General features: G+C 55.0%; 1 protein-coding gene across 12 annotated transcripts in view; it reads right to left on the reverse strand.

Moving 5' to 3' along the window:
• Positions 1-6,867: 6,867 nt before the first annotated feature.
• The window catches only part of PRDM2 (PR/SET domain 2), a 116,385-nt gene continuing 100,817 nt past the window's right edge, over positions 6,868-22,435 (reverse strand). For 11 of the 12 annotated variants that reach the window (XM_059691196.1, XM_059691195.1, XM_059691204.1 and 8 more), the window contains 2 exons: positions 11,994-12,137; positions 6,868-8,678 (listed from right to left, as the gene is read on the reverse strand). In XM_059691196.1, coding sequence (XP_059547179.1) covers positions 12,017-12,137 — 121 coding nt within the window. In that variant the 3' untranslated portion in view covers positions 6,868-8,678; positions 11,994-12,016. Of the gene's footprint in view, positions 8,679-11,993; positions 12,138-20,865; positions 20,971-22,435 lie in introns of those variants that run through there. The other variant, XR_009452101.1, reaches the window with a different exon arrangement.

Here is a 22,435-nt window from a genome sequence, read left to right on the forward strand (position 1 = left end):
CCAGAGAACAGGCCCCAGTCAGGAGGAGGCGATGGACCCCCAGGGCCTGTCACCAGCTCACTGTCAGGTGAGGCCACACTAGGTTCCTCTCCCAACCACTGCGCAGCACGGTCAAGGGAGGGACACTGTCCCAAGCAAGAGGCGCGTGCCTGGAAAAGGTTCCGCGAGTATGTTTTTGGGGAAGGAGGAGGACAACTGGAATAAAAATGCAATCTGGCCTTGGCTATCCAGGGTACGGCTCTTCTGCCACATGGAGGGCACCTTCCGCACATCCCCCTGACCAGGGACTGCTCCCCGTGGGCACCTGTGAGGGATGCTGAGCCTGGAGTTTTTTTGTTTTTTGTTTTTTTTTAGACCTTGAGCAGCGGAGATGTGCACAGAGCTGGGTCCGGATAGCCCACCCGGGACACCTGGCGGGGAGGCCCCTTGGATCCACGGCACCGGGGAAGGGAGAATGCTGCCTGCACCAGCTCTGCATGGAGCTCTCCCCGCGCCTCTCTCCAGGGAGCTGTTTGGAGGAGACCGAGGGCCTGCAAGCAAGATGGACTTTCCATAGGCCTGCAGAACCGGCTGGAGACAGAGCCAGGGCAGCTAGTTTCCACCTGGACCCCGCCCTGTGCCGGGGGCCCCAGCTCAGAGCCTCTCCCGGTAGCGCCCGCATTCAAAGGCGATTCCCGGCCCTGAGGACCCGGGCTGGCTTCAGGCAGTCCGCGGAGCCCTAGGCCAGTGGTCGGCAAACTCATTAGTCCACAGAGCCAAATATCAACAGTACAACGATTGAAACTTCTTTGAGAGCCAAATTTTTTAAACTTAAACTATATAGGTAGTTTGCTTCTTCTTTGTAACCATGTCAAACAGGGCACCTAAAAAAAGTTTCATTTTATAATAAGAAAGCCACCAACACAAAAGAATTACAATTCTTAAATTGATGACAAAAATACCTGTAGGATTTGCAGCTGGCTGGAAAAATACAGGTAACTTTATGCTTCGAGTAGGTACTTTTGTCACCCGCGCGCGATTTGCGGATGCGACTAGCACTAACCACTGCACATGAGACTGCTGACCGACTGGCTCACTCACCCCCTGCATGAATCGCGCGCCTCCCCCGCACCCTGTCTCCCTTCGCCCCCTGACCAACACCACCCCCCCCCCCCAACTTCTTCTAGCCACTTCTTCCAAATAGACTCGCCCAGGCCGAAAACCGACATCTGCGCATGGGCCACGAAGTTTCAACCGCACTGTACGTGCACGCCCACACATGGTATTTTGTGGAAGAGTCACACTCCAGGGGCCAAAGAGCCGCATGTGGCTCGCGAGCCGCGGTTTGCCGGCCACTGGCCTAGGGAAGCTGGGAAGAGCCGCGGGCCGCACACATGCGCAGCACCTGGGGGTGCCTCATGGGGGTTTGGCCACAGGCAGCTTCCACCTGGACCTTCCAGAACGGACCTGCGGCTTGGGCCACGGTCTGCAACCTCAGAGGCCTGCAACCTCCCGGCCTAGTCCTCCTCCACGGACGCGGCGGAGCGGGATGGACCTACCCCCGCGGCTGCCTGCGCAGGGCTCCCGCACCGGTGCGTGGTCCGCGGGTCGCCGGTCACCGAGCGCCACAGCACTTCCCCGCGAGGACCTGCGGGACACAAGGCGGCAAGGCAAGGCGGAGCGGAACGCCTCTCAGCTGGTGACGTCGCAGCCAGAACGTCAAGCCGTACAGCAGCCTTAACGTCATAACGTCATAGCGTGACACCTTACGTGACTGTCGTGATGCCATTGTAAATGCGCCTACTACGCTCCCAGGCACAGGGGCGCAGCACGTGCAGTTATGTGCAGGGCATAACACTTGATAATAGACGACGATATTGACTTATGCATTTACTGTCTATCCTTTTTTTATTGTTAAGAGTGTATCCTTCCTACTTATAAAAACTAGCCTTTTTGTGTGTGTTTTTTAAAATATGTTTTTATTGATTTCAGAGAGGAAGGGAGAGAGAAAGAGAGAAACATCCATGATGAGAGAGAATCATCCATCGGCTGCCTCCTGCAGGCCCCCATTGGGGATCGAACCGTGACCTCCTGGTTCACATAGGTCAACGCCAAGCTGGCCAGGGGAAAACAAGTCTGTTGTAAAGCAGTCTGACACGTTATCCCTTCAACAGCCTCATACATCTCATTTAGTGCACCTCTTGATTGCATCATTTTCTCTTGTGCTTGATTTAATCTCATATTGTTTTGTACAGGAACATGCTGTCCAGGCTGATAGCCTGGGAGCAATAGTCTGTAGGGCCAGCCCACGTGTGGAGGGGGCTGTAGCATCTAGGTGTGTGCAAATGCACTCTGTGATGTTCGCACATGACAAAATCACCTAAGGACACATTTCTCAGAGCGTTTCCCCATGGGTCAGTGGCATATGACTGTAGTGGACTTTAACACAGTCATTTCATTCCCATGGTTGTAATCATACTGTGAGCAAATATGTACAAAGATATCCAGTGTCCACGCGAAAACTTAGAAGTGTCTGTATTAGACTCCCTCACCATCATTAAAGTGAACACAGAGGAATAATAATATTAAAGTTTAAAAGCCCAGGATGAATTGCCGGGAGCCGGTCCATCCTTGCTGTTTCAAAGGACCTGGCATATATGGCATACTGTTCTTAAAATGTTTGCTCACCTTCTTGGCACTATGTGTTTTAACCAAGGTCTCTTCTCTGAGAAAGGTTGTTTCCCCAGGTAGGGATTTTCCCCTGAAGTTAGGGAGGGAATAAAACCCCTCAACTAAGTGCCAGGCGGGTAATTAATCACTTTAACTACGAACAATCATGCTTAAGCTACATAATCTTTACTCCCTGGAATGGAGATAAGAAACGCCCTAACCTTTGTAATAGAGGTTGATAGGATTGGAATCAACTGGTATAAATACAGATGTAACAAGACAGAAAGACACAGAACTTAGAAGACAGAACCAAGAGACACAGAACCTACACAGAACCTAGACACAGAACCTAGACTCAGAACCTAGAGACAGAAGAACTTCGCTGGAGAGAACATGGCAAAAGATCCTGCACAGAAACCGGCCACAGAACCTAGCGAGAGAACCTGGCTGAAGAACCTAGAGACAGAACCTGGATAGAACATGGCAAGAGAACCTGACTAGAACCTGGTGACCGAACCTGGCTGGAGAACCTGGACAGAACCTAGCGAGGGAACATGGCTACAGAACCTGGCTGGAGAACCTAGCAAGAGAATATGGACACAGAACCTGGCTGGAGATCCTGACCAGAACTTTGCTGGAGATCCTGGCTAGAGATCCTGGCTAGGCTGCTGATCAACTGAACACTGTCTCCGTGTCATTCCTTCTTCGCCGACTCCGTCCACATCTTTGGGGACCCCTGGACCTGCTGGGGTTGGACCCCAGCAATGAATGACACGGAAACTAACACAGTCCATACCAGGAGCCGGGCACTGTTCCACATACATGTTACAATCAACTTAATTTTTCCAATAACCTTACAAGGAAGGGAAACTGAGTCACAGAGGGTTTCAATAACTTCTCAACGTCACCCAGCAGGTTGGTGACATGGCCAGTTAGGTAACATTTGTTTACATAAAAACCTAAAGGATTAAAGACTCCTCTGGTGGCTGGAGATTTCTTTGGATTTTCTCTATTTTTCTCAGGTTACTATAAAGTACATTTTCTAGTTAAAAAATTAAACATTCAAAAAAAATTAAACATTCTGTGTCTAAGGAGTCACGAGAATTGGCTCTGGGGCAAGAATTAGTGCTGAGGTAGCACACAGAGTAAGAGTTCACTAGGAGCTGGGCACACCCCTGGCCTAAGTGGTCCCGGGATGGATGGCCCACCGTGCAGTCGCCCTTCCCTGGGCCCCCATGCCCCTGCCTTGCCTCCACTCTGGCTATAGTCCTGCCAGCATCATCAAATGGCTCTTGGGTAACACAGAGCAAATGTGGACCATGTGACAGCTGGCTCGCAAGGGCTCACTCAGCCTGGCTCTGGGAAGGAGCCGGGGCCCTCAGTTGTAGGAGCCCTTCCTTGCCCAAGAGAGATGGCAGTTGGCAACAGCCTCCCAGCCAGTGCCCAAGCTGCCCCACCATTTGCCCTTGTGTCCCAGAATCTCGCATCAGATGGCAAGAAAGGCAAGGTGTTTATTTTTTGGTTTTTAATCTTATGCATCAAAGATACGTCAGAGCCACAACCCCAAGCTGTAGGCAGGTGTCAAGAGCCACTTGAACCCTCTAAAAGAGTCCTCAGGGCCCCACTTGATACTTGGTGACCTTCCCATCCAAAGCAGGAGCTGTCATTAACAGCAGGGGACCCGCTGCCCTGGCTGCTGGGCTGAGGGCCAGCACTGGCCGACAAGTGCTCAGAATGACCAGCTGGCCCCGGCAGGAGGTCCCGGAGGAGAAGGGCATCCCGAGAGGCTGAGCCCTCTGAGTAGGGTTGCCGGTTTTAGCAAATAAAAATAAAGGACACCCAGTTACACTTTCGTTTTGGGCCCAGAGCTTTTGTTTGTCTGTTTTCAGTGTAAGTGTGCCCCATGGAATATTTGGGGCATACTTATACTTTAAAAAATCATTTATTTATCTGAAGTTCAAATGTAACGAGGCATGCTGGATCTTATCTGGAAACCCTTCCTCTGAAGCAGTGACATTTAAAGTGAAACCCCCGGCCTACACAGAAGCAGGCCGGGGCTAATACTTGGGCAGAATGCTGCACCGGCTTGGGAGCTGCAAACCGGCCGTTTTCACACAGCTGCTTTGGATTCCCACTCATCAAGGACTCCCGTGCAGTCAAATTTCCCCAGGAATGCCTCTCAGTGCGTCCCACCGTGAATCCTGAGGGCCTGCTGGGTGCTGGACGCTGAAGCCAACACAGGAAGAGACATATACGGTCCCTCTGCTCCCGGGGGCTGACATTCTAGAGAAGCTGGGAAACTAGAAAATCTCAGGTAGTAAATTAAAGCAACAAGGCCAAGTGAGAGGTCAGGGAAGGAGACCATACTTAGGCTGAGAGCTGCGTGGCTATTGGAGGAGAGGGAGTCATTGCAGGCAGAGTGATTATGTAGTTCGTGCAAAAGCCCTGTGGCAAAGGGTGCTTCCTTCGTCCAGGAGCTGAAAGACCATTGCTATGGCTTTGGAAGAGAGAGGGCAGAGACGGGGGTGGTGGTGTGCAAGGTGAGGCTGGGGCCAGAGGGCCTTCTAAACCAGAAAAGAGAGTTGGATTATATTCTACGTGCGGGAGAAGCCCTTGGAGGGTTCTTAGAGTAACATGGTGAGATTCAGAGACGTTCGCCGCCTCCCTCCCCGTCCAGAGAAACACGCAGCATCACAGGCGGCAGGACCAGGGCCAGGGGGAAATAAGTAAGGCATTAGGGCACCACATTTAGGAAGACCCTCACTCTTGGATCTGTGCCAGTTGTGGACTCTCCGTGGCCCCAGCCCAGGCCCTGCATGGAAGTCAGCGCCCCTCCCCTTACCTGCCCTTGCAGCTAGAGTAGAAGGGAGAAACTTACTTTGTGCTCCATCGATGGGGACGGGCTGCAGCCTCTGGTTCCCACCGGGCTGGCAACTTCATGCCTGACCCCACTCAGCTTTGTAAAGAAGGGGTGGACCCTGGGCCAGGTCCCCCTCTGCACGCAGGTCCCCTCCAGTGAGGCGTCCGCAGTTGGTCTCCTCAGCCGAGCCGCAGCAAGGCAAAGCTATGGGGCATTCTGACACGTGTAGTCCCAGAGCCTAGTGGACTTACACCCTCTGGACCCAGCAGGTCAGAGGGAGCTGGACACCCCACCACCCCCGCCCAGATCACTGCTTCTCTGTCTTCACCTCACAGCAAAGGGAGCCCAGGCTTTCTTCCTTGGGGCAGGAAGCTCAGAGAAACACTTTCCACCCCCGGGCCCAGCAGCTAGCTGTGGCCTCAAGCTTCCTTTTGTCCTTAACCAGCATTAACCAGGAGCACCTGGCTTGCCCTTGGGCCCCGAGACCACGGTGATCTGGCTCAAGCCAGGGATGTTTATCTTCCGTCATTGCTATGGCTGTCGTCCTTGACCTTAGCGGGCATTAAACTTGGTGGGACAACAGAACTAGTTAACAAAAACATAGGTGACCAAGACCCACCCAGGGATGGTTCTGACTCAGGGGGAGTGGGGGTGATGGCTACGAATCTCTCCTTCGACAGTCAGCCAAGTGATCCAGGAAGCAGGGAAGTAAACTCGCCTTAAGGAGACCCAGTGGTAGCTAATTTAATCCTCGCTAGGACATAGGAAGGTGGGCACAAACAAGGAACCCAGCTGAGGTCAGTGACCAGCCCCAGGTCACACAGCCAGTAGGGAGCACAGCTGCCAATCAACCCTGGCTGGAAACCCGAGTCCGTACTTCTAAATCTGCGCTTCTGGGCTGGCCGTGCTTCAGGGGGGGAGCAAAAGTCCGGGGGCTCGGGGAGAAAGGGGGTGAAAATGTTCTAAAATTGATAGGGGGGGTTGCACAACTCCGTGAACCTAAAACCACAGCTTTGTACGCTTACATGGGTAAGTTATACGGTATATGAACTAGATCTCAATAAAACTGTTTAAGGAGGACATATTTGCAGTCACAGGTGGCTTTCCTAGTCGTGCAATGGCTTAACTGACTGCCGGCAGGTGGGAGGGGGATTTGAAGGCAGGTGACCTTGACCACCAGGTAAGACGTTTCCACCGTGAGCTCCTTCACTCCCTCAGCTTCCTCTCATGGCAGGAGTGGAGCCCTTGGGGACCCCCCCCTCCCCAGCCCATTCCCATCCCAACAACACAGATGTCACCAAAACGAAAGACATAACACACAGGAACCCAAATGACCACGCCCACGCTTCTTCCTTACAATCGCACTTCACACTTTTATTGTTAATTTTCTTCACATGGCAGATACAGAACTGTCTCCCTGGGAGGGCCAAACCCACCCCCCCTAGCTCCCGCGGGCCAGGGAAGCCACTCTGTGAAGCACTCCCCCTTCCCCTGAGGTTCCGGAGGTTGACAGCTGACCAGCACGTTTGCACATGCAAAAAAGGAGTGGCCCCCAACCCCCCACCCCACAACACTCCCAGGATTTGCCCATCGCTGAAGGTGACCTCCAAAGTTCTGGGTTCCTAAGCCTCCCTCGCTGCTGAATGGGGAAAACCCTCAAGAACTGAGAGGCTGGGTGCAGTACAGTACGTGAGTGTTGACATTTATGGGACAACATCGTCTCGTGAGGATAAGGGACAGCCACGGATGTTCATGCTCAAGCGGGCAACAGGGTTCCTTCCAGTTTACGAACATTTAAAACGAACAGCAGTTGTCAGCCGGGTGGGAACTAGGAAAACTGGGACGTAGGCCAACGATCAGTGTTTCTCTGCCCATGTGAGGATCTCGCGAGAACTTTCTCCTGGGCCATTATCAGAGCCCGCACGGCAGCCGGTCGACTGATTAATTAAATAACACGAGTTATAAAACTTTAAAAACGGGGCATTTACAGTCAGGGACATAAATACGTGCTTTGAAAAGTGTCTACATACATATGTACAGAGTTGCAAGATCAACCATAGTAGCCCTGAAAAAAAAGTCCCTTTTTGTGTGTGTGACCACGCACACGCTTCCCGGTCCCCTCCCTCCACTTTGGGTTGGTTCAGTTACTGTTGAAAACGGGGCGAGGCACCGGCGGGAGGGGCCTCGGGCATCCTCGTCTGGGGTCTGCCCCAAAGGCACAAACCCAAGACCCGCACCCGTCCCGACTCCTAGCTCAGCTCACCCGTGTCTCCGAGGCATGGCCTGTCCCGCCAGAGCAGGGGCCCCCTCCAGCGCCCCTGGCAGGCGATGGAGAACTCCCAGAAATCTCTTTTTCTCCCCGCCCCACCTTTGCTTTTTCATGTTCCACCTTAACTTTCATTTCCCCATTTCTATTTGTTTGTTTCCCTTATCAGCTCATTTGAGAAGCTCACACACTAAGAGTGTTGCTGGTCCCACCGAGTGAGGCAGAGGAGCTCCCGGACACAGGACACCACCCTCCCCGCCCCCTGCTTCTCCCATGGAGGAACCCGATCCATACAAGGGGGCCAGGGCTTTCTCCGATGCACATGGACTAACCACGATTTCAAATCTGGAAATGACTCAAGCGCCGACAGCTCAGGCTAGCGGGCCAGGAAGGTTTTCCAAGTGCACAGACCAAAGGGTCAGCGAGGCTCCGACATGTCTGCACGCTACCGATTCCCAGAGATCGTGAGGGATGTGGGACATGAGGGGGGAGGGGGGGGCTGGGCGGCTGGAAGGGGAGCTTGGCCTCCTCCTGAAGGTCTTCCTCGGACACGACTGGAGCTGACCCCTGGGCCAGACCCAGGTCCTCGCCGCGGTGAAGGACAACTCGAGAAGCAAAAAGCAGGATCAAGGAGCTCTTGAAAAATTGCATAGTAGGAGAGGTCCCGCCCCTGCAGGAAGGCCGAGCTGCAGAACATGCCCGTTGGTATGGAATCAGCTGGTGCCCTGCCTCCCTAGGGTTCTGGAGACCACACGCAGGCAGGCAGGCGTGCACGCTCACACGTGCACGCTCACACGTGCACTCCCTTTCTCTCACAAACTCTAGCACTGGAATAGGTCGCTACTCCCTGCAGGGCGGAAGGCCAGTCCCTTTGGCTTCTCTGATTCCAGGTCACTTCAGGTGCTGAGGAGACAAAGAAAAGAACAATGATAATGGTGGCTGCTGATTCAGGGCCATGGGCTGCTCAGGCACTCTCCCACTTCATTTTTATGATTTAACTGTTTGTTGGAGCACAGCACACATCCAGAGGAAAGCAGATCATGATGAGGTTTCACAGCGCACACACCTGCGTAACCAGCACCCAGGTCAGGAAGTAGAACGGGAGGACCAAGCTCCCATCAGCCCCGGACCCTCCCCCCCTTTTAGGATAACCACTAATGCTCACCCCCAGAATAACCAATATCCTGACCTCTGGCATCACAGACTGATTTCCCCCATTTTTTAACTTAAATAAATGAAATGTCTCAGTACACATCCTATGTGCCTGGCTTCTGCTGCTGAACGTGTCTGCAAGCGCGGTGTAGATTTTCACTCTCCTCGCTGTAGGAGTCTGTTGGAGGATCACCCTTCCACCTGCCCGAGGCTACTGCCAATGCAGGTCCGGGAGTTGGGGCCATCACGCATAATCTCGCTGGGATATTCTTACACGGTCTAAATCACACGTATGGTGCACATGTGCACATGTTTTTGCGGAAGTGCTGGGGAGCAGGCTGTACCTACATAACATGTGAGTATTCCTGTACGTGTTCTCTGAGTGTGTCCCTGGCAGTGGAATCGCTGGGTCCGGGAGTTGGCATCTGTTCAGCTCCAGTTGATGCTGCCAAATAGTTTTCCAAAGGGGCTAGGCTGCCACTGCATTTCACTCTAATGCTGGCAACAGCCCTCGTGGCAGGTGACAGGGACCCCCATTTTGCATGGAAGAAATGGAGGCTCAGAGAAAAGTAACCTTTACGAGGTCAGGCGGCTGACAAGTGGCAGAGGGGGGACTTGAACCCAGGTCCAGCACACTCCATTGCCTGAGTGTGCGAGGGAATGGCGTGGCCATGCTTCCTCCGTGGGAGCCTCATTTACAGCACGTGGCCCAGAGCCAGGCACGCGTGAGCAGCTCACAGTGTTTGCTGCATTGGGTGGAATATGAGCCTGGGATTGGGCTGAGTCAAGTTCAGAGGTTCGATTCTCTCACTCAGGGAACCTGGTTGTCATTCCTATTAGTAATAATAAGTATTAAAGTATTACTAATAATAACACAATAATTCAATGAGAATAATAATAGCAGTGATTATTTATGGGAGGCTTACTACATCCGAGGCACTTACTTTCTAAGTGCTTTTCACATACTAACTAACCGCTGACACTCTTACAGATGGGCAAAGTGAAACAGAGAAGTGAAATACCCACCAGGATTACTGGCGCCAGGATTCAATTCCAGAAAGTGTGCACTTAACCACACTGTCCATTTCAACCTCCCCCAAACCTCTGATGGGGCTGGAAAGAGAGCTGCCAGCAGTGGGAGCTCTCCAACATGTAGGACACAGCCAGAAGGGGCATCTGCAAGACCGCAAGAGTCCTCACCCTGATCTCGGGCTTCCCTGGGAAGCTGCACATGTTTGAAGATAAGGGAAAAGGAGGCATCCATCCAGGGCCATGCCCTGACCCAGGGCTGACCAGGCTCCCAGGCCCTGCGCATCAGCATGCTGTTCATACATCAGAGTAGGGCCCTGGGGTCTGTATCTTTAATGGGTGCCCCAATGTCAAGGTTCTGCAATTATGCTGAGAGGCTGGTCTTGGGGACACAATGAAAGAAGACACGCTGTGTCACCAACAGGGAAACCTAAGCCTGCCCCAAATCACTGACCCAGCTCAGCCCCCTGAAGATGAAAAGTCCAGTTTCTATGAATGATTCAGGTTTTGCCATCAGAAAATCTAGAAAAGAGACTTCTGGGTCAACATAAATCTAAATTTATTATTTTACAGATGAGTATTTCTTTTATTTTCAAATCTTTTCTAGGTTTAAAGCCTCTTAGGGAATCAATTAAGTGCTGAATACTATTATTATTATTATTATTATTATTATTATTATTACTACTACTATTATTATTACTATTATTATTACTAGAGGCCCAGTGCACAAAATTCATGCACTAGGGAGAGGGTGTCCTTCAGCCCAGCCTGCACCCTCTCCAATCTGGGACCCCTTGGGGGACATCCCTCTCACAATCCAGGACTGCTGGCTCCCAACCGTTCACCTGCCTGCCTGCCTGATTGCCCCTAACTACTTCTGCCTGCCAGCCTGATCACCCCCTAACCCAGCTGTGGGCAAACTATGGCCCGCGGGCCGGATCCGGCCCGTTTGAAATGAATAAAACTAAAAAAAAAAAAAAAAAAAAAAAGACCGTACCCTTTTATGTAATGATGTTTACTTTGAATTTATATTAGTTCACACAAACACTCCATCCATGCTTTTGTTCCAGCCCTCCGGTCCAGTTTAAGAACCCATTGTGGCCCTCGAGTCAAAAAGTTTGCCCACCCCTGCCCTAACCACTCCCCTGCCAGCCTGATTGATGCCTAACTGCTCCCCTGCAGGCCCGATTGCCCCCAACTGCCCTCCCCTGCCAGCCTGGTCACCCACAACTGCCCTCCCCTGCCGGCCTGGTCGCCCACAACTGCCCTCCCCTGCCGGCCTGGTCGCCCACAACTGCCCTCCCCTGCCGGCCTGGTCGCCCACAACTGCCCTCCCCTGCCGGCCTGGTCGCCCACAACTGCCCTCCCCTGCCGGCCTGGTCGCCCACAACTGCCCTCCCCTGCCGGCCTGGTCGCCCACAACTGCCCTCCCCTGCCGGCCTGGTCGCCCACAACTGCCCTCCCCTGCCGGCCTGGTCGCCCACAACTGCCCTCCCCTGCCGGCCTGGTCGCCCACAACTGCCCTCCCCTGCCGGCCATCTTGTGGCGGCCATCTTTTGACCACATGGGGGTGGCCATCTTATATGAGGGTGTGACAGTCAATTCGCATATTACCTCTTTATTATTTAGGATTATTACAATGACAGCTAATACTTACCTACTGCTTACTATGTGCCAGGCACAGTTCTAGGTGCTTTGCATGCATTTTACACTTGTAATTCTCACAATCCCACGAAGTAGATACTATTGTCCCATTTTATCGATGTGGAAACTGAGGCTCGAAGAGACTAACTTGTTGAGGCTCCACAGCCAGTAAGTGGCAGAGCTGGGATGTGAACCCAGGTGATCCAGGGTCCGCACGCTGCATCATTATGCGCCCTTCTTGCAGGAAGACCCGTGCCCAGCTGGCACACAGGGGGTACTCCACAAGCCATCATGCCCACCCCCTCTCTCTCCTTCCCAGCCACCCCAAGCCCAGCTTCCCCTCCCCCCCAGAGCCACCAAAAGGATCCAGAAGCTGCTCCCCCCTCTTCACACCTGTCAGGGAGCAGGTGAAGCTTCTACTCTTTGAAGAGGGGTCCTTGGAGCTGAGCTGCGGCCGTGGCCTTGACACTCCTGCACTGCCTGGTGATGTACGGGGCGGCGGGCGTGGGGCATCGGGTCGCCAGGCGGAGACTGTAGCTGCACAAAGAGAAACAACACACCATCACCCGGGGCCCAGCCAGGCAGCACCTGGAGGCCTGGTGTTGGCCCCACCTCTCCGGCCCCTTGAGGCCAATGGGATGTGAGCTTTGATACAAGCCTGTGAGCTCCCCTGGCTCTGTCCACCACCTTCCCTCCCCCAGAGGTGGCGCTAGCAGCAGCGCCCACCCGTGGATCTGAGACACTGCGCTGTTCCCTCCGAGACACCTGGGGAGGTTTTTAGCACCAAGTTACCTCCATCGTCTGTGGTGGGGAGAGGAGGGAGGGCCCGTCCCCTCCAGGCTGTTAACTGTGCACCTGACCTCTGCCCTGGCCCCACTTCCATGTCAGGAATCACAGAGGGGGTGTGAACCGGGATCCTGTTTGCTGCTACAGCCCATTAAATTGGACTTGATTTTTCAGGAAAGCTTTTAATTTCTTTTAAGACAGGTTTCCCAGATCTCGTTATTCCTCCCCTTCCTTCACCCAGTAACCTGTGCTCATCTTTCAGGTCCCGGCTGGCATACCACCTCCTCCAGGAAGCCCTCCTTCCTCATCTCCTGGATGAGTGTCCCTCCTCCCGGCTCCCACCACCCCTCGCCTTCCCCATCACAGCACTTGTTACATGAATCACAATCGCAGGATAATGAGTCTGCCCCCTCACGAGCTGTGACCCCAAGGTCAGGGCCTTTCTTTTGTTTACTGCTACACCCCCAGCTTGGCATGACAAAAACAAATATGTGTTGAACAGGAGCGACACTGTGCTAGGTATTTTCTGTATGTCTTAGTCTTCATAGAACCTTCCCCAGCGGATACTGTACATCCCTAATTTACAGATGGAGAAACAGAGGCACAGTGACTGGTCCCAGGTCCCGGGTCTGCGCCCTCGAGATGGAAGAGCAGGGCCTCAGGTGAGGAGAGATGGGAGGCGAACGTCACCTGCTCCGCCCGAGGGAGCAAGAGACGGGGACAAGCTGAAACAGCAGGGTTCACGTGAGTGGTCCCCAGCCAGGGCACGCAATGTCGGGAGACATTTCTGGTTGTCACATCTGGGGGAGGGAGGATGCTGCTGGCATCTCATGGGCGGGGCCGGGATGCTGCTAAACCTCCCCCGATGCACAGGGCGGCCCCTACGAGGAAGAACGATCCAGCCCCCCACCCGTGTTAGCAGTGCCCACTCAACAAGGAAGCCCTCAGTAACGATCTGTTAAGACAAATGAATGTATAAACAGACACATGGCTACACAAAGTGGCCCGAGGAGCCCCGCCCGGCGCCACGTTCTTGCTCTCACCTCTCAGTGAGCTTCCCAGCCTCTCCTGCAACTCCCGGCTCCACAGTGCGTTTTACAGCCCCTTTCCGCGCCCCCCCCCCCCCCTTCACCACCGCGTCAGTTACCCACAGTCAATCACGGTCTGACAATATTCAATGGAAAATCCCAGAAACGCACAGTTCTCAAGTTTTAAACCAGGCGCCAGCCTGAGCAGCCATGATGCCATCCCCGCTCCCACCCACCCGAGGTGCCTCGCCCTCGTGCAGCCTAGTCCTGCTGCGAGTCCAGTACTAAATAAGATGCTTTGAAAGAGGCCACATTCGCGGAACTGCCACGGCAGCATATCGTTACGATAGTTCTACTTTAGTAGTGACTGTTGTTCATAACTTACTGTGCCCAGTTTATACGTTAAACTTTATCATAGGGACGTATGGATGGGGAAAATATAGGGTTCAGCACCACCTGTGGTTGCGGGTCCACACTGGGGTCTGTCTTGGAATGTGTCCCCCTCGGATGAGAGGGGCTACTGCACTTCCTTTTGGTGTTCGTCACCACGCCGTGTCCACTTGGGTTTTTGTGTCCTGGCTCCACTGGGGCTCCTTGTCGCTGACGGGCCGGCACCTGGACGCAGCCCGGCACAGTGGGAAGTCTGCTACCTGTCCGGTTCTTTGCAGGGAGCTTCAGGGGCGAGACCGAGTCCGCCTCGCCGTCTGCCTGTGACTGCGCAGAGAGGAACATGCTGTTTCCGGAGAGTTCGCAGCCAGTGCGAGGCCGGGACTGGGCCTGTGGCTCCCAGGGGGCCATCTCGGTCATGGGATTCTGGTAAAGGAGCTGTCCGAATACGCTGAGCTACACTCAAAAACAACACTGAAGAAACAGCAGGGGAGGCCAGGGCCGGGGAGAAGATGACGCTGCGAAGGGTTCCGGGAGTCCTGAGTGGAGGGCAACAAGGACCCCAAAGGGTCTGAGCCTGGGTTTGCCTGGCTGCGGCTCCTCACAGGCGCATGAGCCCTGAGGGGAGGAGGCCCCTCACCCAAGGGGTCTTCCCGGAGCTCCGATGTCACCAGGCTGTGGGAGTTGGGGAGCAGGTGACATCACAGAGGGGCCACCAGACACCAGAGCCCCTCACCTCCAGGGACTGCCCAGGGCCAGGGGATGCTGGGCCAGGGAGACGTAAACACTAAATAAAGACGGGCGAAGTGCAGCCGATCGCTGAACAGAGAACAGAATGACATGAAGAGGCAATTCCCAGAGGAAGCAAAACCCATGAGGATGAAGAGGTGCCTGGCCGCTTGTCCGAGAAGAGCTTGTTAGCACAAGGGCCTGGGACGGGTGCGGGTGCGTGGGGCCTGCAGGCGAGGGGATGTGACAGGGTGAGGACTGCCCCCCATTCCTGGACACCTGGGGAGGCGGAGCCCGGCCGCCCCACCTCCTGAGAACTTTCCTCTACGCCCTCTCAGAGCTGCTCCTCGCAGCCCCCAGATGGAGGACAGTTACATCCCTCAGCGCTGTGAGCACCGGAGACACAGCGGGGAGCCCCGGGGTCTCAACCCCGCCTTCCCCTCCTGGCAGAGACAAAAGCGAATAAAGGAGCGGGTGGCAGTCAGGCCACAGTGATCGCTGTGGAGAGAAACGAAGCAGAGGGGAGAGCTCGGAGTGGCCGGTGGGGCAGGCGGATGGGCTGCGAAGTGGAGGAGGAAGACCTCACAGAAACGGGTGAGCCAAGACCAGGAGGAGGTGGGCGAGGGACCCACTTGGACACCCGGGCCTTGTGTGTTCCAGGCCGTGCGAGCAGCACCTGCAAAGGCCCTGAGGTGAAACTTGCCCGGAATGTTAGGTAAGATGGGGCAGCGGGGAGGGTCTGGTAGGCATGGAGCCGGGTTGTCCTCCTGGGCACGGAGTGACTTGGCCTGACGTGGCCACTGTGCTGGGCACAGACTGCAGGATGGCAGGAATGGGATGGAGGAGGCCAGTGAGGGGGCGACTGCCGACATCCAGGTGAGAGATGATGGCAGCGTGGACCTGGGGCCGGCTGGGGAGGTGGAGCTGTGAGAAGTGGCCGGATACAGACACCTTTACCAGTGCCCACAGGACTGAGGAGCTGGATGCCAGGGCTGGGACAGGGATGAGAAAGCGACCAGAGTCGAGATGGAGTCCAGATGGTTTCCGTTTAACCGAGCTGGGGAAGACAGCAGGAGGAGAGCGTGGCTTCCTGGGGGGTCCGCTCTGGAAGGACTAAATGTGAAATGGTGTTAGGCACCCAGGGGGGAAATCAAGTGGGTGGCTGAGATGCACCGCTGATGGATTTGGGGCTGATCGGCATCTGGGGGGACTGGGTGGCTCCTACGGGGGTGGAGACGACGAGGAGTCCAGGCACTGAGGAAGGGATCGGGGCAGCACTGGTGGTGTCACAAGCCCAGAGAGAGGTGTCACGGGAAGCGGGAAGAACCAGCGTCCAAAGCTGCCGATGGGTGAAGACGGACCGAGAACCAGCCGACTAGGACACTTCAGAAGCCTAGAGGTTGCCGGTAACCGTGGTAACAGCAGTTTCCAAGACAAGGAAGAGACAAACACCTGAAAGAGGTGAGTTCAAGAGAGGAGAGGAGGACAGCGGTCAGGGTCCAGAGAGCCCAGTCACGGAGATCTGGGTAAAGGGGGACACAGAAGGGACAGGGTTGGGCAGGAAGGAGCTGCCAGCCCCTGGACGCTCCCCAGAGCTCTCTAGTCCCCACCGGGCCAACCCGCTCATCCACGTTCTCCGCCAGGCTGCCTGGGTGTTGAGTGGAGACCCTGCTTGCCATGGCCACCTTCCACCTCACCCTCCCGCATGCGTCAGGAGGGACCTTCTGGAAAGCAATCGCCAAGCTGGTTGGGCCACACAGCCGCCCGCCCAGGAGTCTTACACAACTCTCCATAAATCCTCAGAGTGCAAACATCTAAGTCAGCGTCTGACGGTCCACAGTTTTGCCCGAGGCAAGGGAGAAGCAAAGAAGGCACGCAGGTAAGACAACCTGAGATGATGTTGAATGGCCCCAGGCTGGGTGAAGGCCACAGGTAGAAGCTACAGGAACCACTGCCTGCTTCCTGGCACCAGCCACCACCACTTCCAGAAATGGTTGGCCCCAGCTTCCCAAACAGGACAGCCCCTTCTGCTCCAGGGAGGCCCCTCCTACTCAAATGAGGGCCCTGGGCTGGGAGGCAGGAGCCTGGAGTGTCAGCCCTAGGTTCCCCGCTACTGGCTGTGTGGCCTCAGGAAAATGCCTCTCCCTCTCTGGGTGAGAGTGGTCTCACCTGTAAAATGAGGATGGCACCCAAGGAAAAAAATGTATGGCATCATCCACTGAGCATGTGATATGCGGGAAACGTTTCGGGGGTTTCCTGGAGTTCCTGAAACCCTCCCAGCAGCCCCGAGGCAGGGACTGTGCTGATGCACATCTCGCAGAGGAGGAGGCTGTGGCTCAGAGGCGAGACAGCCCAATGTCTATATTGTCTCAGCCAATAGGGGTACAGCGTTTAACCAGGTCCCTGGAGAGGCATCTGAACCCAGGGCCATTGGACACCGCACTCTGGGTCCCCTCCCTGATACAGTCCTTGCCGTGATGGGGACAAGGGGCGCTTGTCAATATCCCAAAAACCCATCAGGAGTCGAGTCGTTGCCCACAAAGGCAGGCGTCGACTTGTGCTGGAGCCGCGTCGGCTCAGAGGAGCCCTGGCGTGGGGTCTCACTCTCCGAGGCTCACTGGAGTCCCAGGAGAGGTGAGAACCACCCCGAGGCCCACTCCTCAGCCCTGGGCTCTGACTGAGCTCGCTGGGGTGCAGCCCGGGCTCTCAGAGCCACTGGTCTCTGACCCACCCGCTCAGTGCGGTCCCCAGACCAGCAGCACAGGCAGTCCTGGGGCGCTGGTTAAAGTGCAGCCACGCAGCCACGCCCAGCCTCCTGGAAAGCACAGCTCAGCCTCCGCATTTAACCAGGTCCCTGGAGAGGCATCTGACACAGGAGTTGGGGAGCGTGGGCTAGGGGGCACCTTTGAGTGCAGGCCACGTGCTGATGGCAGTGTCTAGGAGGGGCCTGGGTCGGGGGGCCTAGTGCTTAGGGACGTTTTGTAAAAGTCTTTCCAATGTGAGGGCTCGAGGGAGGAAAATAAAAGTGGTCCTTGGGGCTGAGGTTTGAGACCACTGGCGGGGCAGTCAGTGACCTACTGAGGACGGTGAGGAGCTGGCATCGCGAGCCCTGCCAGCAATGCCTGGAGGCTTTGTCATTTAATCATCCTTTACCCACTGAGGTGGGTCCTGTGACCCTTAAAAGGCTGAGAGGACAGCAGCACAGAAAGTTAAGGTCATTGACTCATTTAAGGTCACAGAGAGGGACACGACTAGAAGGGCGGGAGGGCGGGAGGGAGGATCCGCGGAGCTGACTCCACTCCGGAGCTGAATCCGCCTCTTAGCAGACGGAGTTCCTTCCCTCTCCGCTCCCGGAAGGCCCTGTTCCCATGCTGGCTCCTGGCGTGGCCTCCACGTGTCCAAAGACCAATCACATCCCTAGCCCGCGCGGCTTTTCCGCCAGGTTCTGCAGCCTCCAGGGGCCATTAGTTCCCCAAACATGTCTGGCTTGAACTCCAAATGCCCAGCGTGTGGCAGCTCGTAATCCAGTCAACAGAGGGCTGTCCCGCCCGGCCATGACCTCGGGCAAAGGAAGCTGCCAGGGGGACATCCCTGCTGTGGCCGCCTGCCACCCTGCCAGGACAGGAGGGGGGCAGGGGACCCCGGAGTCCAGGCCAAGCAGCCCTTCGCTCAGACAGGAGAAGCCAGAGGGAGGGGTCACCCAGCAAGTTGGGAAGAAGTGAGAAGGCCCAGGGGGGCTCACTGTTTATATGGGGACAGTGATGGTGGGGAGCAAGGGTAGCGTGGAGCCCAGCGGAATTGGGGAAGGAAACCCCAGGAGGCAAGGTGGTGCCCTTTGGCGAGGGCACCTGGTGCTCTGTGACTGTCCCCAACCCCTGCTGCCCCCCCTGGACTGAGCCCCAAGAGGGAAGGCTGGTCTGTTCACGCCTCATCCCGCCACCTGCCTGCCACCTGCCTGGCACAGGGTGGGCTCTGAGAACGGTCCCTGGACAAGTCAAGGGCAAGTCTGACCAGGCTCCTCATCTAGTGGAAACCCAAATGTGCTCGTCCATGGCGCTCAAGGACCAAACTGTCCAAGGAAGTGACTTCCAGGAGGTTCTCTCACCGCCAAGGCCCCGCCCAAACCATGTGACCAGGTGCCTACCTTCCCGACAATTCTTGGAGCCCGACTCCGACAGCCTCCCTCACCACACCCCTGGCTCAGCTCAGTGCCATGGCTCAGACGCCATGCCCGCAGGCAACAGCCATCAGCTGTGCAGTGCCCAGCGAGGAGGGAGGAACCCAGCTCCGCTCCCTGTAAGTCTCTGCCTCTCAGGGCACTTGGCTCCTGCCCCCAACCCCCACCCCCCAATCAGTTCTAGTGCCCAGATGCCATCCTTCCTCCTCCTCTAGCCAAGTGAGACAGCGGCTCTCTTTAAAGGAAACTTCTACGAATGGGAGGGAAGCCCAAAAGAACACAGGACACGTGTGTCAGGACATGAATGCACAGAAAGCAGATTCCCAGCGCGGGGCAGAGAGGCCCCCAGGCCCCCACGAGGTCCCGAGGGCAAAGCTCTTTTAAAGGGAAAAATTCTATAAGGGACGCCAAGACTTCATTATTGCAACCGCTCTGTCCTTTAAAGTCAACTTAGACCAAGATGTTACAAAGATGGCTAAGTCAGCTCCAGGAACCACCTCCACATCTGGGAGTCACTGGGACTCAGGGTCTCGGAAGGCCTGTGTGGCATCTCCCAGTGACAGGATTTCCGGAACCTGGGGTCTGAGGCGCCCGTCTTGATGGAGAAGCCTCGTGGAGCTCGGGGGGCTCCTTTGCCACCCGAGGCGCCTCCGAGGCCTGGGTGTGTCTGGCTGGCAGGGCGTCCCAGGCACAGGCTAGCGTTGCCGTGGGAAAGGCACGCTTGCTGAGTCTGAACGGGGCATTAGTCAGCGGGGCAAGGACGCTGTGTAAAGGGCCAGGGCACACACGTGGGCTGTGGGCCAGGGGAACTCCTCCTCAGAGGGTGCAGGGGACTGGGTAGCAGTGCGCCCAGCACCTCCTCTCACCCCAGAGCCCCAAAGCCCTCGCCCTGTCTCCTGGCTGACCTCAAACAGGCTTCGGGTGGCTGGGGCTGGACATGGGACAGATCAACCTATGTCACAGAGGGGACAGAGGCGGCCACAGGTGCTAAATGACCGGGCCCAGCTGGTGGACCCTCTGGGCTGCTCAGCAGCACCGAGACCCTGCGTTCCATTCGGGTTGAGGCCCACTCATTGGCTCTGTGAGGGGTCCCTCCCTGCGGGGCAGACACGCGGCCCAGCCACACTACTGGGCGCCCACAGACTCACGCCTGACACGGAATGAAAACCGTCCTAACGTCTCTTCCATGTTACCAGCAGGTCCCAGCCCGGGGTCGGTGGAACAGGTTTTTCTAGGTGCATCCTCGCTATCATCTGCATCGCAGCAGCTAACATCTCCCTGCTCACTACTACCAAGCGCCATGCTCAAACTTGACATGGAGTGGCGAACTTCATCTTCACAAGACCTCTCCAAGATGGGTCCTGCCACGTCTTATACATGAGGAACGAAGGCACAGAGAGGTTCGGCAGCTGGCCCAGGAACACACAGCTGGCAAGAGGCAGAGCCGGGGTCGAAGCCCTAGACACTTAGCTCCAGACACAGGCTCCTGAAGCCAAACAGGCATGTCTGGGCAGGATTCCTGAGCTTTAATATGCAAACTTAGTTCCCCCACTTAACTGACAGCTGCTCTGTGCCAGGTACGGTGGGGCAGCCAAGCACTCCGCAGGCACGAGAATGCTGCCAGGGATAGCTTTGGTCTAAGCTGAGCCTCAGGAGGCCCCCTGTAAGCACCAACATTTATTTTTTTAAAATATATTTTATTGATTTTTTTACAGAGAGGGAGAGGGATAGAGAGTTAGAAACATCAATAAGAGAGAAACATCGACCGGCTGCCTCCTGCACACCCTTCACTGGGGATGTGCCCGCAACCAAAGTGCATGCCCTTGACCGGAATCGAACCCGGGACCCTTCAGTCTGTAGGCCGACGCTCTATCCATTGAGCCAAACCGGTTAGGGCCCAACATTTATTTTTTAATTTATCCTTAATAGAAATTCCCTCCCATCAACCACATGAAGCAATATCCTGATTGAGTCTTCTCTATGGGAGTCAGATTTCTAACTCTGCACTTACATATGCCGTCATGTGCCATCATGCTCCGTCACGAGATGTCGTCCTCAGAGCCTAAGAAAGCGTGGCAGCCTTCTTGTCCACACACTGAACAAGATCGGGCCTTCCAATGGTTTGTATCGATACTGACCCATCACACTGATTATATACCTGATGCTGTGCTGGACGCTGGGATGCAGCAGCGAAGCGAACAGACCTGGTCTTTGCCCGTGTGGGGCATGTGTTCGAGAAGAGGGTCATCATTGCTTGCATAATCTATAATACAAAATCCCAGGGTGTGATTGACATTAAGGAGGAAACGCAGAGGCTACCAGAGCTCTCAACAAGGACACAAGGGACCTGACTTCACGTGCACACGTGTGCATGTGTGTGTGTGTGTACATGTGCACGCATGCAGTTTGCACCCCAAGACGTGGGTTCTGTAGGACACTGGGCATACACTTAGGGTTTGCTTCATTTGCCATGTTGCCTTGTATTACTTTGGAGGATTGGGGATGGGATCACACACAGAATGTCCAACTTATTTTACCCCCAGAAAAAAAGAGAACGGATTTCCAGAAGAGGTCATTTCAGCGTCTTAAGGCAACCACTGTTACTACCTACTCTTGCCCCCAAGTCTTTCCCGCCCTCATTCTGTGCCTGCGCCTCCAAGTTTTACACAAGCAGATCTGAGAGTTTGCAACTGGAACAAATCAGGTGAGAACTCATCTAGTTCTTCCCCAGGCCTTCTTCCAATCTGCCAGATCTGGGTACCCGAGGTCGCCTGCTCGTCACAAGATGCAGATCTGAGAAGATGGCCCCTGGATTTTTGATGGGGTCACACTGGGCTGCTGCCGAGATGGCTTCTCAGATGCTCACAGCCCACCACCTGGAGAAATGGCCGGAACGTTGGGGATGGTTGGGATTGGGATGTCTCCTGGGATAAGTCAAGAGGCCATTTCCACCATTTCCATCACTTCTGCTTTTCTTTTTAAGACCCAATGGAAGGCTCTGAAGTCTGGGTAAAATTCATGTGAGAAGCTGACAAAAATAAAGATTTCCAAGACCCACTCCCAGAGATGACAGTTTCCCGGGTCTGGATTCTTAATAAGCGCCCAGGTGGCTTGTGGTGCAGACGGTCCACCAAGTGACCATCCTGACACATGCCAACCAGGGCCCCTTCGCACACCTGGGAACACAGGCAGGAAATGCCCCCACCTCCGAACACTGTAATTAACAGGTCTCCTGACCCGGGAAATACTGTCCCCTCACCTACGCCCCTGTCCAACATGATTCAGTAACAGTAACCTGCTGTTAGCTGATACTCTCAGCTCTAGCTGCCATGTTTATAAATAGTTTTAAGGAATATAAACATATTAACTATAGTGAAATACAAAGAAATAAAAGAAAACCACAAAGCAAATACATCAACTACAATTCCCAATACCAATTTGTTGGGTGCCTCAAAGTGGTTGGCACCTACACGAGGACGAAGTCAACACAGCCTTATTTCCACCAAACTCACAGGTAAAATGCAAAGGAGCCTGAATGTGAAGGAAGATAAGAGGACAGAACACCTCTGAACCTCTGCACTGGTCATCAGAGGAACTCCGGAAACTCCTGGCGCAATACACTTAGAGAGGAAAGAAAATCAAATCAATGGGCAGGGGGACCCACGTCTTCCTCATAAAGCAATGGGATGGACTGAGCCCCAGGCACTTCCTCAGAGAGTCAGCCACTG

Source organism: Myotis daubentonii, chromosome 3 (genome assembly GCF_963259705.1).
Source record: "Myotis daubentonii chromosome 3, mMyoDau2.1, whole genome shotgun sequence".
Classification (NCBI taxonomy): Eukaryota; Metazoa; Chordata; class Mammalia; order Chiroptera; family Vespertilionidae; genus Myotis; species Myotis daubentonii.